Source organism: Enoplosus armatus, chromosome 13 (assembly GCF_043641665.1).
Source record: "Enoplosus armatus isolate fEnoArm2 chromosome 13, fEnoArm2.hap1, whole genome shotgun sequence".
In the NCBI taxonomy this organism is placed as follows: domain Eukaryota; kingdom Metazoa; phylum Chordata; class Actinopteri; order Centrarchiformes; family Enoplosidae; genus Enoplosus; species Enoplosus armatus.
Window position 1 is genome coordinate 2,301,658 of NC_092192.1, and position 16,391 is coordinate 2,318,048.

The following is a 16,391-nucleotide window of genomic DNA, read 5'->3' on the forward strand; positions in this document are numbered from 1 at the left end:
TCTCACCCCCCCTCACAGAGCAGAGGAGTAGGAGATGGAGGGAAACAAAGGGAAGGCTTAAAGCAATCTTCTACTCCTCTTCCTCCCCCTTGTTTAAGCTCTGGCTTATTTGAGGCAGAGGAGGAGGAGATGACGAGCACTGCAGGAACCGAGGCAGAGAAATTACTGAAGAGGAGGAGATGGAGCGCAAAGTCTTGCACTACCTCCTCGTCTTCCTCCTCGGTTGTAGATAAAACGGCTTTCGAAGGCTCCTTCAGCTCATCTCATCTTCCACTTTTCTTCCGACTCGTCTCGTCTTATTCACCGGAGAAGAGGAGGTGCATGGCGAGGAGGATGAGGACAGAAGGTGGGACAGAAGGAGGAAGCTTTGTTCATGTTCAGTCTGTGACTCAGACCCACAAAGTTCACCTCCTGCCAGTGACTCAGACTTTGGACTAGTCTTAATGTCAACCCGCAACAGGTTTATTTAAGCATGTACATTATTCTGTATATGAACTGAAACATGTCACGTCTGTAGATGCATTTACAGATTTCATTTGGTTTGCTGTTTCAGATTAGAGAGATTTACTGATCGCCCAGAGGGGAAACTCATCTTCCACCAAATCATACACAGAAAAAACAATACAGACATTGTATTCACAGTACACAACAAATAAAATTTGAGACATGATTGACAGCTGAAAGGTGCTACGGATCCATACCTCATCTAGAAGTGTCATCTGAAACGGACTGAGTGATCTGAGTGAGTCTGGGGTGAAGCCAATCACTGATCCAGCCTTTCTGGTCATCTTATTGATCCTGTTTTTATCATCTGCATCAAGAAGCTTCTTGCTGATATCAAAGGATCTAAGCTTCCTCAAGAAAAATAGTCTGAGCCTTCTTGAATACAACCTCAGTCTTATTTTTCTAGTTTAATTTACTGTCCAGGTAGATCCCAAGATATTTGTATCTGCTGACCCTTAATTATCACTGAAAAGATCTCTTCCTTCTTCCTTCTTCAATCAATAATTAACTCTGGTCATTGCCAAGTGTGAATAACTGTGCCCTCCTGTTTTAGTTGAGATAATGGGTTACGGTTAGACAGTTTGTTATCAAGCTAAGACCCAAGCGATAGTTGTGTTGTGTAGTTTAAAAATCATTGATCTGTTAGCTAAAAGTTTGTATTAAAAACACTAGAAAAATCAAAAAAACATGATCCTCACAGAGCTGGCAGTTGTTTCAAAGTGGCTGTAAAATGCTGTGAAGTATAAAAAGTAGTGCTCCATCTACTCCCACACACTTCCTGTATGCAAATTGCAAAGGATCTTGAAAGACTGAGACACCTGTCATCTCAGGTGACAATTGATCACACATTTGCTGAAGTTGTGTGATCAGAGAAGTCAGCAGAGCAGAGCAGGTTACATTCAGGGTTGCCAGGTTGGAGATCCCCCCGGAGACTAAACCTCCACTAGCTCTGTGAATCCATCAACTGGGTGTTTGGAAGATACTCGCTGACTCTTACACTGAGGCTTTTCTGAGATCTAGGGGAATTTGTGGGGGAATTTAAAGGGACCCCGTGACATTTTGAAAAGCAGTGTGTTATTTTTCTTCTCACAAGTCTTTTCAGCTTGTGTGAGAAAGTTTCTACACGTTTCCATGACTGCCTCCACAACAACTTTAAGAACATTTTCATTTCAAGCCAGTTCCTCTTTGATCGAGTGTTACACAAATTACAGCCAACTACCACATATCACTCTCAACTTTGTCTTTTCCCAGAATCAGCCAGTGTTTTATGAAGATAGTGAAGAACTCTACTCATTACTCAGTCTCTTAACTTACACTTAAACAAGGACAGATATCCAGTTAAACACACATCCTCGAATGTACAAATGCAGATATGAAGTATTTGACTTTAATGCTACTTGTACAGATAAACTGGAACTAGCTAGATTCTGATCTTTAATGCTTTATGTGTGCTGCAATGTTTGCTTATGACGCACAATTTTTTAATGAATGTGAAGTTTTTTTCCCCCCTTTGATGTACTGTACTTCTGCAGAAACGTTGTTTTCACAGTGGATTATTGTATGTACACTGTTTTTATAACCAGTGACTGCTTGTCACTCGTTTTATGTGATATGTTGATGGCACTGTTAGATGTGAATCCATGCATGTCTTTATGTTTTGTTGTTCTCTTTTAAAATGTCATTAATGTGGCAGCAAATGTCCATTGGGTTAATTAGTTAATTAAGGGGAAGTCCACCTATTTTACACATCAGAGTCTGTTTATAGGTGTTAAGGAGTTCTTCTGCATATGTGAAAACAGCAGTATAAAGTCTTTAGTCTCAGAGGGAGTGAAGTCTGATAAATGTCCTCAAGTGATGTCACTTGAGTCAGTGTTGGTCGGGTCTGAAGACTAGTTTGAAAATGAAAAAAATCTGTTTACCAGACCTCCTAGAGGCTCCAGGCTACATTAGCCGCCGCTAGCGTAACACACCCCAATCCCTGACCAAACTGTCGGTGGTCGAGTTGCATTGTGGGTAACGTAGGCACCAGGTTTTGACAAGGAAGAAGAATGCATGGAATAAAAAAGATGATATACCTGCTTCTGCTGCATCGTTTTTTATCCTTTTTTTTAAACTGTCCATCATGAATGATAATGTTATAGAGTGCTCTATTAATGTGTTCTTAAAACATAACTTGTTTAACACTTTTAAAATTTCCTGGCAGCATTACTTCAGTGAAGTCATATATATATCTAAAAAGGTGCAGCCACTTATTTGAAGAGATTTTGAAAGAAAAGCATATAATTCTTCTCTTTTGCATGGGAGGACAACTGGAAACATGTAGGGAGAAGACATGCCAATAAACATAGTACTCAACCTATGTACACAAAATGTAAGCTGGATTATCTCATTGCACTAAAAACAATATGGATGGATCAATAAGACGTCCCCTAACAAACAACCTGTTAACAAGCACAAGATTGGAAAACATGTCGAGTCTCTGCTGACTGAACACGTCAGTGCAAACAGATTAATCTATAGGCCTCTATAGCTGCCTGACCTTGTTTTGTCGGGCAAAGGTCCACAACTGATCCAGCAGGAAGCTGTTTTTGCTGAGACGTCATTCTGGCACGGTTACAGTGTTGTCACGGCACGCTGGCAGTTCTGCAGGTTACTATGACCGCGAGGCAGCATGACTCAGTCAGCGTGAAAACTCACAGCTTGTAGATGAAAGCTTGTCATCTTGAAAAGCTGTGGGACGTCCAATCAGAATCAGAATTAAATGAATGACTCACAATGGTGATGATGTACAGTGAAACCCATTAAACTCAAGTTTTGATTATTGTCATGTTTGTCTGTGGGGTTGACAAAATAATATCACTACTCAGACCTGAAGGTAACTTTTTGGTGATACAAGTAGTTCACACCAACAATATGATGTTTTAAGGGTCATAACTAAAACACTAATTTCACTGATGGAAAACCACAACATGTCAACATTCTTCATAGTCTTAAGTCCTGTCCACTGCAAATATTACTACACCAAGAAAGCCATTTGAAAATGTGGAATCATCATGAAGACAAAACGTCTAGCGGCCTCATGAGGACTCAGCCTGTCGGGCTCAGCTCTGCACTGTCAGACTTGGGTCAACTTCCAACAGGAGATGAACTTTGTCAGCCTCAGCTGTTATTTCACTTCCAGCTGTACTAAACTTTGCTACTGTTACTACACCATGTTTTAAACATAATGCTAAACATTGACATGCTAACATTAGCGTGTCTCACATACTTACTGTTATCATCAGTGATGGAAGTAGATCCTTTACTTACAATGTAAAAATGTACAGAAGTGTTATCAGCTAAATGTACTTGAAGTAGCACAAGTAAAAGTACTCATTAATTCATGTGACTGATATTAGCATAAATAACATTATTAGATTGTTAATACTGATGCATCAATGTTAGAGCAGCATTTTACTGTTGTAGCTGCTCGAGGTGGAGCTAGTTTAACTACTTTATACAGTTAACTAGTTTTAACAACATCATACAGTTAGCTAGTTTGAACTACTTTATATACAATTAACTAGTTTGAACTACTTTATATACAATTAGCTAGTTTTAACTTGTACTTGCACTGTACGTAAATATAATTGGTTAACTTGTTCCACTGGTTGTCATTATGTTCCATTATGTCGCTTGTCAATCTTGCTAACATTTAGCAGGATCCTTTACGAAAGCATTAAGTACACAGTACAGGTGAGGCTGACAGGTATTTGGACAAAATTGTTGACGTTGGTGGCCCTAGATGAAAAGTCAAGGGGTCGCGGTCCTTAGGATTCACCCTCTGCGAACCATCTGAAGATTAGTGGCAAATCGTCCAATAGTTGTTGAGATATTTCCCAATTACCTATAAAAAAAACATATACTTTTCACACATTTCAGATATTGAGGAACATCTATTGCAGTGAATTGAGTTTTCTTAAAATCGTGTTTTTGCGGTGGACGAGTCTCAAACACCATATACTCCAGATAACAGCCTCAGCTGGTGTGAAACATTGAGCAATCATACCTCACATACCTCCAGTCTATTCTTGCTTTTCAAATACGTGGAGGCTGTAAATGATTGACGAGAGCTGAGGGTCAACGCAGCAGATGTAGGTCAAACTATCGTTTTGCTGACATCAAGATGATAAAGAAGATAAATGTGCCCAAGGTTCACAAGACACAAGCAGGGAGGGAAACTACTGTGAGTTGGTTTTACCATGTGACTTGTAGGTTTGTCTACTAGACTGTCGCAAACAATCATCCAGACCTTTAAAAGCATTTTGGCAGGAAAACAGTTAAAGTGATCTGTCAACCATCACATTGTGTACAGACATTCGTGGTCCCCAGAGTATGAATCCTAATGACTTTGGTGATTCCCTGACTTTCCCTCTCGTGCCATCATGAGGTTGACAGTTTTGGTTTTGAGTGAAATATCTCAATAACTGTTGGATGGATTGCCATGAAAGTTGGTACAAACATTACTGGTTTCCAGACAATGAGTCCTGCTGACTTGGTGATTCCCTGATTGTTCATGTAGCGCCACCGTGAGGTTGATTTTTCAGGTTTTGACTGAAACGTCATTGAATGAAATTGCCATGAAATTCGGTATAAACATTATTCGGTGCACTTAAGTAACCAGGTTACAGTCATCTTTCTTCGGTAAGCTGATTTCTTAAATGTCATGTAAATGTGAACACTGGTTTCTGCGCTCAGGGCAGGGAAGTAGAGAAACCTGACTTCCACAGGTGGATTTCTCCTGGAGAACATTGATTTCTTGGCCCTGTATATGGTAACCAGGTTTCTAATCAGTCTTTTACATGTACGCATGTGCATAATAAGGCTTCAGGAAGTAACAGCAGAGCAGCTGGTTGAAAAGATGCATTCTTGTATTCAAAATAACTCACTGACTGAATACACAAAGTAGCATCTACAAGTCTTTGTCCCTGTTTTGTTCCCAGCTGTGGTTCTAGCGCAGGTTTCAGTGTTAAATGTCATTTAAATTGGATACTTTATCAAAAGAAAATGTTCTGTCTTGAAGAGGTTCTTAGGTGTTACAACCGATACCCCCACCCAACGCGGATATCACATTGAGTGACGGCTGTTCTACGACCTAATCTTTAGGTTTTCGAACGGACTCCCAAAATCTACACGCAAGACCGCCTTAGCCTGCTGAGGGAGCCTGGTTACGTTCCCGGAATATCATTACAATATGGCCTATATAGTTGACTATGTGCCAACGACCGCATATTAGCAGGAATATCTGTGTGTGATAGGTGTTTGAAGATTGATGGTACCCCAGTAAGTCCCCTGAAGGAAAAGATCAATACCGGGGGAGGTCCACAGTGAAGGGTGGCGGACACTCACCTGGTTTCACACTGGGCCGCCTCAAATGCCCAAATCCCTAATTCACAATTTAGAGATAAATTTAGGAAATCCCTCCCTGTGTCCCAACTATTTAGAAACTTCAACAGTAACCACCAAACTATCCACAGCAGCAGCAAAACATCAGACAACTGAGTTGAACCTATTCAACATGTCCTTCCATGTTAAACATCATAATATATACACAGCAGCTTTCTTAGAATTCATTAATCAAAGCCAAATTTTTATCTACTGTCAGCATATCTCAAGGAGAGGAGTCTTCTTACCTGAGGGGGGGCTACCTAGATGATCTCAGAGAGGAGCAACACAGGACTTTGGTTGGAGTGTACAAAGTACAAAACAGTTATTTTCTGAGAAACACATCGCTTCATCACATTAAGATCATAAACCTCATCTTCCTTGTTTAGCAAGTGTGAGGTTTCTCACTTTGTAGGGTGTCAGGCAGATGCAAAAGCCAAGCCTCGTATCTGTGCCTACCAGACGTCAGTTTAACACAATGTATATGGACAGGCTGTTCTGAGACATTTTTGGAGAAGAGGTCGGTTTAACGCACTTCCTGTCCTTATTCGCTGAACTTAGTTTGAACATATCAACTGAGTTTGAAGTGTTACTTAGAAGAAAAAAGGTGGGGGTGAGGGTATGACTCGGACACAACACAGGTGGAACACTCAACAGTCTATAAAAATGAACATCCTTGAGGAAAACACATCACTTTTACTCTGACAGTGGTGCTGCACAACAGCTGAAATAATTCAGAGGGAAAGCTTATAAAAGCTTGAAGGTTTTTGTCTATAAAATGTTATAAAAGTTGTATTCATTTCAGTGTTTAATGTATTTTCAGAGAACACACTGTACAGAATAATAATAGATAGCGAGAAACTATATGTACTTCTTTTCTATTACTTAATCTGCCTCCATCAGCTTTACTGCTGACATTTAAATTGGATGCTCCACTAGATGTGATGTATGTTTCTATCTACCTGTCAAACTAGCCTCTGTTGTTTACTTCACACTGTTTTCTCCCCCGAGCCATCAGTGCAACCACAGTGTTCCAGATGCTGCTGCTGTTAACATCAGGGGGATATTCCAGCAAAAAAACACATCTGTTCAAGCTGAATTAAGCAAAAATCGAGGATATTAACGGGGGCTGGAACATATTTACATTAAATAAAGATAAAACCTTCTTTTGAGTTATTATTCAACAACTGCAGCCCCCCCCCCTCCCCATGAAGCTATGGCAGCGTGTCATTGCCTAAGGACTGTGGGATATGTTGTAGTTTGATGGAGCATGAGGATTTCAAGGAGACAAAATGAATTGTTTTGCATATTCCTTTGTATCCAGTGGAGCTTAGATTAAACTGGGCAAAATGTGTTTGATAGGTTCAAGTGTTTTAGACATTTACATTTCTAACAAGTGGCAGGTTCAACTGGAAGCCTTGAATACACTACAGTTGCTTGTTTACTGCCACCAAAATGCTCACAGAAGCTCGATCGAGGGCAACAGGGTTCAACGAGCCGCTGCACATTTTGTACCGCAACAAGAAACACTGAGACATTTTAAAACAAACGGACAGACAGGGACCGACGCGGTGCTGGCTTTGGTCCTTCCATGGGATTTGTGAAAAACACTGAAAAAGACCAGACTGATCCTGTAAACCTGCATGTCTTTTGCTGAAGGAAGAGACAATCCGTCGCACATCCTCTCTTCAGAGAATCTCATGAAACAGTTCTTGTTTACAAGTCATCATGGTGATCATGTATTTACTAAAGCTCGACTCAAAGCTTTCTTTAGTGTTCGTCATGGTTCATTTTCTCTCTCTCTCACCCCGGCGGCATCATGTTTATCTTCACTTCTGTCTCCGCTGATTGAGTCGACCTCCATTATAACTCTTGGATCCTCCAAAACACACTGGACTTAATTCAATTCTATAATTCAAGAACATCCCACATTAGCACATTTTTACATAAACTTGACTCAATGTCCAGATGCTGGACACCAAAACCACTTAGCTACGACAATAAATATGTAATAAAGCCTCATTCGTATCTGCTTGAATTTAGATTTTAGATTAAATTATGTTTTAACTATTGTTGAAAGGGTCGTTAACATGTTTCAATGGAGGTAAAACAAGCCTCTTAATGAGCTGCGACCTAAACCATGTTATTCTAACACCAAACTGGGTCAGTTGGTGTTATAAATGCGTTTTAACTGCATGCATCTCCAGTGCAGATGGGTGGAGTTCAAAACATGATGCTGCAGTGAGACTCCTTCCAGACATCAACATCATCAGCATTTGATGCTTTAACTGAAGATCTGTGATTACATGAGGATCAGGACAACATGGGAAACATCAGAGAGCTCGCCTGTGTGTGTGTGTGTGTGTGTGTGTGTGTGTGTGTGTGTGTGTGTGTGTAGAAATAAAAACACATCTGCCAAATGAGCTTTAAAGTGTTTAAATGATACGTTAAAATTACATCTGAGTTCATCACGTTTGACATTCATACCACAGAACACACAGTGAGATCAGGACAATATTCCAAAATGGAAAAAATAAAAACAGGAAATCTTGCCAGGGAGGGACGTAACCGGAGAACTGTCCTGAAAGGTCCTTCCCGAGACACAGAAGCTCGTCCCTCAATGCTCCTGGACACTTCCTGTCACTGTCTCTCCAGAATGAGGTCCGTCTCATCCGGATACAGAGAACGATATAAAGTCCAGAACAGGGTTGAAAATCCGTCTACTGGTCCATCGGCTGAGGAGCAGCCAGTGAGCTGATGAAGGCGGCGTAGTGCTCCGGGTGGCAGCGCTTGTACTCGTCGATTTTCCTCTTGATCTGTTTGGGTGTGTCCTGGTAATAGTTCTTCTCATCTCTGGCCATCGCCTGCAGGGACAATAAAGACAAGACGGTCGGTTTGTTACCCCTTGTTTTGGACCGTTACTGCAAACAGAGTTTTTTACAAGTTTTAAATGTGCTAAACTGTCAAGTCTGGTATTTATGAACCACAAGTTTAAACAAGATTAGAAAACTATAGTGAGGTTGTAATTACACACCAGAAAACAAAAATAATGACACCGTCATTATATTTATCACTGCAAAACATGTAACATGTCCTGAGGGTGGTGCCAAAAAGGTTTATTATCTATAAATTAGCTTCCGTGTTGATCAGTATATCTGTGTAAACTGGCAGCATCACGCTCACACGCTCAATCTCTGCAACACTTTTCAAGTTACAACATCAAATGAGAGTTACGTAACTTGTCTCAGATTCTTTCTCACAGTCTGGGACCTGAATCAACTGACAGTGTAATAAAGGGACTATGCAAACAATTTACTAACTCCAAAAGTGAAGGTTAGCATGTTAACATGCCTACAGACAAAGAGGGAAATGTAGGCAACTAGTAGCTTAAATAACTCATAGAAACCACCAATACACAAGAATATAAGGTTAAAAAACACAAAAACACAGCAGTAAAGTGATAATCTGACCGCCAGAACTGCTACAGAGAGATAAACTACGTGCTAACAGAGGGAGATCATTTAAATACAACTGAAGATAAATATATAAACAAACGCAACGTTTAGCAGGTGTGTAGTTCCCATGGTAACATGCCTAAACAATACTCTTCAGCATATTAGCACGCTAACATTGGCATGGTAGCATAAAATGTTAATAACATAAATCACATCTGGAATTATCAGCGTTCATCATGTCAACAACCAAAAGATGAGACATTTCAGACTCAGCTTTTCAAAGTCTAAAGTCAAGGATAGAATATTTCCTATTGAAGGATATTTTATTGCAGGAAAAACACGCTCACAACATCCTCTGTTATTGAGTGATTCTGACTTGGCAGCGCTCCCAGTCATGACTCAGTCCCATTTAAAGAAACTGTTGAAAATGCATTTGAATGAGACACTTTTGTGATAAAAAGTCATTTAAACTTCTGCCACTCACCGCTCTGAGCAATGAAAACTAAGAACACACCAGTAGTGTGTAGCGTGCACTGGTGTGTCCATTCAATCTAAAGTTAGAAAAACAGAAGTCAGCAGCTATTAGGCAATATCATGGAGCTGAAACCTTATTTGTCCTTCAGCTGTGTGAAGCTCCGTTCAAAACTTTTCAAGGAAAGCAAACTGTTCTCATCGGGTGCACACGAGATAAAAACATTCCACCGACAAAGTTTCCTCCGCAGCAACCAAGGACGGTACAAAGAAAGCGTATTGGCAGCCAGCCATTGTGTCTCACATGTCAGAGCGTCCTTGAACGCACCATCAGAGAAACTTTTCAGTTCCCAGACATATAAACTTAGTTCAGCCAGTGGAGACAACAGACAGACAGTAGTTCAAAACACAGACGTCTTCCGACCTGTGGACTGATCTGACACTGCAGGACATGGGTGTAGTTAAACGCTCTGGAGTTAATGATTACTGGCGAGAGTGTAAACTGTACAGATTGCCGTTCCCGAGACGGGTAACGGACCTTCAGGATCTGCCCGTCCCTTCACCTCTGTAGCTCGGTGGTGGATGCTGCTAATGAGCAAAGGAGAGGAACAGCAGCTTTTGCTCATCTCTGCAAAATAAAGCCACTCTAAATGCCACTGATGAGCGAATGTTTGAGCCCAATGCGAGCTTTAAAAGGCAAACGGCACGTGAGAAATAAGCCTGTTCGCTCTTCGTTCTGGCGGACTCCAGGACTGGTTAGATATGTTATCGTGGCAACACGTTCAGGCTTCGGTTCCTGGTCTTACCTTGTAGTCGTCTTTGTGTTCTCGGATCATGTACTGCGTGTACTCGATCAGGTCGGAGGACAATGTCTTGGAGTCTTTCTCTGGGCGGCTGGCCTCCTCCTCCAGCTCTGCTCGACACAAATGAGAATGTAAACACATCTTAGAGGCTTCAGTGAGGCAGAAAGGCTCATTACATTTTTCTAGCTTTTAATGATTCATTTGATGTTTTTTCTTTTAATTGTTCTGTTTATTTTGGTGAGAAGACAAGACTATAAATATAAAGAGTAAAACTAAATATGTAAACCATCTCAGCCAGTCTTTGCAGTATGAAATATTCAACAGAGCGTTAAAACCACCACTGGTGTTACTGGAGGAATAAAAAGTCAGAGCAGCTGCAGCTGAAGGCCGGCTCCTCTGAGCTTCTGTGCACAATAACAAAAACATGATGTAAAAGTGAAGCTCTGCTTTCATTCAAATGGGTCTAATTAGGCTGCAATCACATTTAGTGACAAACAGAAGGAAATGAAAAGACCCTTAGAAGTGGTGAGAAACTGCCTCATTTAAAAGGCGGCTAAATAGAGTTGTGACAAACAAAACTAGTTTTCATGAAAGAAATTAACTTCAATGGAATCACAGCTTTTAGGAAAATGTGCTGTTAATAATTACAAAATGAAGAAGAGTCATCATCTGCTGACTTCTGAAGTAGAATTAAATGAATGAACCTAATTTTAACTTGTCGTCTTGACTGTGATTTTATTGTTGTTGCTTCACTTGTTTGAGTGATGTATCTTCACAGTCATCTGCTGAAGGTGGAAAGTTTCTCTGTGCTCATCTTCAATCTCTGAAATTCACACATTCACAAGTGTGATGTGGAAACGTGAAACCTCCAGGTCACAAACTGAGAAGGGACCAACACATTCCAGACAGAAAATGTTACTCAAATGCTTTTTATATGTTTTAAAATGTCTGGAGATGATCTGTTAAAGTAGACTAAGTCTGGTCACAGTCACCCAAACCTCTGCGCTCTGAGCGCTTGCCGGCCCCCACATCCAAAAAGGTTGAAGACCAAATATGGAATAATCCGCCACTGAAAACAGTTACTAGCGCAGTTTCTTCCTGTTTGTGTGGCGCCTGCTAAAAAGCACAGTGTCTATCTGTTTTAGGGAATTACTGAAGCTTTTAATGAAACTGCTGTCTGTCTCCAGTAGGAAGGAAGCTGAGAGCCACAGACAGGAAGTATTGAGAGACGGACGGACACGTTGGTGGTTTTCATCTTCTCATGGAAAAAACTCAACCACCTCATTTAATTCAGGAGACACCACTGTGTTCACACGGCAGACACTGAGCAGAAAAGTTGATGCTGGCTTAACGTTTGCCACAACAAAATGCAACCTCATCAGACAAAGCACTGCGTTGGCCGATCAAATACGTGCAAATGAACATTTTCTGGTAGATTAGGTGTATTCTAACGTGAATGGGACATACTCGACCCTTTACTTGACTACATCACAGCAGAAGATAAACTGATTGTGGCTGTGAGGTGTAAAATCCTTCCATACAGGGCTGTTTTCTATCTGGGTGTCTGGTGACTGTATTAACTTATCGTTCAATTGAAGTGCATGTAGTTGCTACACCACCAAGGTTTGCTTTAGCCAGGTCCCGCCTGGCCGCAGACCTGTTGTGCAAAACAAATGAACAAAACCTTGAGAATAAAAGACAGAACACACCACTTCACATGCATGACTTACGGCTGAGAACGTAGGGCTTGGTCACGATGTTGACGGGAGCTTTGGTCTCTCTCCCTTCACCACCAAGGAGCTACAAGTGTGAACAAAAACACATCATGAAGAACGACAGACGACGCGAGCCAGTGTTTGTTTTCCAGAGATCATCCATCTTCTTCTCTAATGTGGCCTGACAAGTATGAAATGTGGGGTTTTTCATCAGCGATGTCGTTTCATTACAATAGAGTTGAACGGTCCTCGCTCCTGAGCCCAGAGGAGGCACAAATTAATCATTTATGGGTCTCTTGCTGTCAGAAGATAGTAAAATGAAACACTGTGTGAGGCGGCTGGAAAACAAGCTGCAGCAGAGAGGACAAGATTAACTTTAATTAACCTCAGGGTGAAGCTGTTACGGCAGCTCAGAGCGACCAAAGAGCAACAGAAAACCGTTAGTAAAGCATCAAAGAATGAAGAGCATCCGTATTTTCAAAGAGTCAAGAAACGAGTTGTATCCAGGTTTGTTTCAAATAACAGTTTTACAAATGAAGTAGGCGTTTGTTTTAAAGGCATTTCTTCTGGTTTCAGGTGATCATGATAACCAACGCTCTGCTGCCCCCTTCTGGCACAAACTAAAACTACAGGACATGAACACGTTTTTAAAATCCTGACCTGTTGGATACATCTAATATTTTCTATTTAAATAGTAAAAATCTGCTGTTTTATCAACTTGCCAAACTGTCTAAAGTGGAGGTAAATCTAAATGCAATAGCTGCAGAGGAAGTATTAAGCAACACAATCATTCAGCTACTGATCGAGTGCATTGATCAGAGGGCAACAGAGAAATACATCACAAAAATACACAGCTTATCTGCTGCAGATGTAGCCGACTCTCAGGAGATTACAGACGGGGACAATCTAACCTGCACACAGTTAGAATGACAGTAGGGCCGAGCAATTCATCTAAAATTTACTGAAACTGCCATCAAGACTAGAATTGTCCTAAATTCTGTCACGTTGATGCGTTTGATAAATTAATTCCTTCATACAAATAACGAGAAGTTTTCTTACCTACTGAATATGTAAAACAAATAATAGCCAGAGACTTAAACTAATTTTTTTTGTTCATTTTTCAGTCCAAAGAATTAATAAGAGCTCCACTGTCAGGACAGAGACTCTTGTGCACTGATGAATTTAACTGATTTCAGGTGATGTTGTCCAGCCCTTCTCTGAATATTCAGAATCTGGATTTAAGACACTACAGCAGGTCTGACTGTGTAGCGCTGCTTAGAGGAATCCTGTGTGGGGCGTAACACTACAAGGACCTTCTAACAGAACCGCAGCAGTTACTTACGCTGGTTTTCTTTATTGGCACGGTGCGGTTTGGATCAAAGGACAGACCCATCTCCTGCAGGTTCCTGACCATGGACTTCTTGTCGTCCCAAGCGTTTCGAATCTGTGGACTGAGGAGGAGGACGGGTTAGACACACAATGAAATCAACCAACACGCACCAGAACTTCTGCAGGAGCAGGACAGAGCAAATCTGAAGGTCCAGTAAAGCAGAAAAGATCTTTTTTTCTGTTGTCCTACTAAATTTATGAGCAAGGTACTGTTCTGTAGTTTAACATCTAAATCCAACAGCACTCGAGTCAACTCAATCAGGGCAAATAAAGAGATCCGTTTTCTTCCTTTTTTCTGTTTGCATACATTTATCAGAATCAGAAATGCTTTATTGATCCCCGGGAGGAAATTATACAAATTTAAACTACCTTTCAAGGTGTCAAATTAAAGGGCTCTATTCACGAGTACTTTAAGAATTTACAGCAAAACTTTCTTTCCTGAATATTCTGACAAACCTGAGGAACAGCTTCACAAAATACCAGCAAAGTATTACATGAAAGGTTTCTGTTCTGCAAAGAGCTGCTCAAATGATGAAAAACTCTGCAGGATTTAACTTCTTAAATATGACCTAATGATGTTTTCAAGTTAAAAAACCTTCCCAAAGTCTTGACTAACCTGAGGAACATACAGGGGGTGGACACAATATCAGGAACACCTTTACAGTTTACTGCTACTGTAATACAACGTGCTGTTAAAGTGCACTCAGTTGTATTTCTGGTGTATTTAGTTATATTGAGCAGGTGTTACCTTCAGAGCTGCAGCCATTAATTAGTCATTATTTCACCTTTTATAGAACTGATTAACTGAGAGAATAATCTTCAGATGAAACGATCATGACAATACTTGTTAACATTAGCAGCCCTTGTTGCCTTATATAGCTTCACCCAACTGTAGAGAAACTTCATTAACTTCTACTCGTGTTTAAGATGATGAGGAAAGTAACAAAGTACATTTAGTACTGCACTTAAGTACACATTTTGACATACTTGTACTTTACATTTCCATGCTACTTTATACTTCTACTCCACTAGATTTCAGAGAGGAATATTGTGCTTTTTACTTCACTGCATTTATTTGACACTCAAAGTGACAAGTTGCCTTTTACATAAAAACATATATGTTTGTTATTATGGAGTATTATATTACTAGCATACCCAAAAGTATACAAACCATCTAAAATTAGCTCCATGTTGATTAACTACAACATTACATTCAGTAGCGATAAAGACAGAATAGAATATTTTATAATAACAGGAGTACATTTCCTTTGGATACTTTAAGTACAGTTTGCTGATAACGCTTTTCTATAACAGGTAACACTTTGAACTAGTATTTTAAGACTATGGTATTTCTACTTTTACTTAAGTAAAGCATCGGAGTACTCCTTCCACCACTGTATAAAAGCTCAACTACAAACAGGCTCGTGTAAACGCTTCTCACATGGTGTCAACATGCCCGGTTAGCTAACGTTAGCTAACATGCTAACGTGCCGCTCCGTCCCACACTTACTCCTCTATCCTTGGGTTGTATTTCTTGATGAACTTTTTCTTCATCTTCTTCCGGTCCTGGTTGTAATCAAACGTCTTTCTCTTGCCTGACTTCTTGGCTTTCGGCATGTTTGTGGTTTTTCTGTGTTTTCACGGCACAGCGGAGGTTTGCTGGTTGTTGATGGTGATGAGGACGCAACGTGCAGCAACAGGAAGCAAACGTTTGTTTTGTTCCGGTCATGTGACTACAGGCCGCGCCTCTTTTAACCTTTGACCTCTCAGTTTCGAGTTTTTTTTTAATTTAAAAATAAAAAACTGATAAGCTGACAGCAGTCACCAATACATCAATACAAATATAAATATATATGATAACAAATATATATATTCTACATTATATATTCTATTTATATTCCACATATTTGTTGTCAAAACAATAGCATCTTCAGACCACGGCAAATTCCTTGTAATGTATGTTACTTGGCAATAAACAGTTTCTGATTCTGATTCTGATATGCGATCGATCATCTCAGCCTTAAAATGTTTTTTGGAAGATGGCTCAAAGTCAATGGCATGAAGCAGTACTACAGCAAACAATTATTTATTTGATCAATCAGACAGAAGCAAAAATACACAAGTTATCCTGAGAATTCATTACTTTGGCTCTCCCTGTCCATCAGGTGACTCCTGAGATGCCGAGTTAATGCTTGGAAACAGCTGCAGCTGCTGCTTTTATCCTCTAGATGTCAGTCTGGTTAAAACAATATCTCACAAGCTGCAGACTCGCGTAATTCAGACAGACAGCAGCAGGGTCAAATGAACACCAGGGCCTGTATCCATCAAACCTTTACTCCTCTACGACTCTCAAACACCAGAATGAAATGCTCTTCCGTTGAAGAGGGCTCCAGAGGTCTCTGAAGCCCGTTTGGGTCCTTTGAATTTTCATAATTATCTGCGCTTGACGTACTAAATTGTCCTTATTATATGTCTTTTAGCCTTTGTAGCTCTGAACTGTTCAGGTCAGCTGAAGACTCTGAGGCAGGATGAGGATTGTCTCCAAGTGGAAGTTTGGTCCAGAGAGTGAGTTTTGAAAGGCAAATCCAGGAGAAGCGATCACTGCAGATACTAATCAATAACTCTATCAA

The 16,391-nt window shown here is 40.4% G+C and overlaps 1 protein-coding gene across 1 annotated transcript; it reads right to left on the bottom strand.

Moving 5' to 3' along the window:
• Positions 1 to 8,348: 8,348 nt before the first annotated feature.
• On the bottom strand, positions 8,349 to 15,435 carry nop16 (NOP16 nucleolar protein homolog (yeast)). Its single transcript, XM_070917827.1, has 5 exons — positions 15,272 to 15,435; positions 13,715 to 13,823; positions 12,388 to 12,457; positions 10,661 to 10,767; positions 8,349 to 8,792 (listed from the first exon to the last, which is right to left on the bottom strand). Exons 1-5 carry the CDS (start codon positions 15,376 to 15,378, stop codon positions 8,649 to 8,651), a joined length of 537 nt encoding a protein of 178 aa, XP_070773928.1. The 5' UTR covers positions 15,379 to 15,435; the 3' UTR covers positions 8,349 to 8,648.
• Between the last annotated feature and the right edge of the window lie 956 nt (positions 15,436 to 16,391).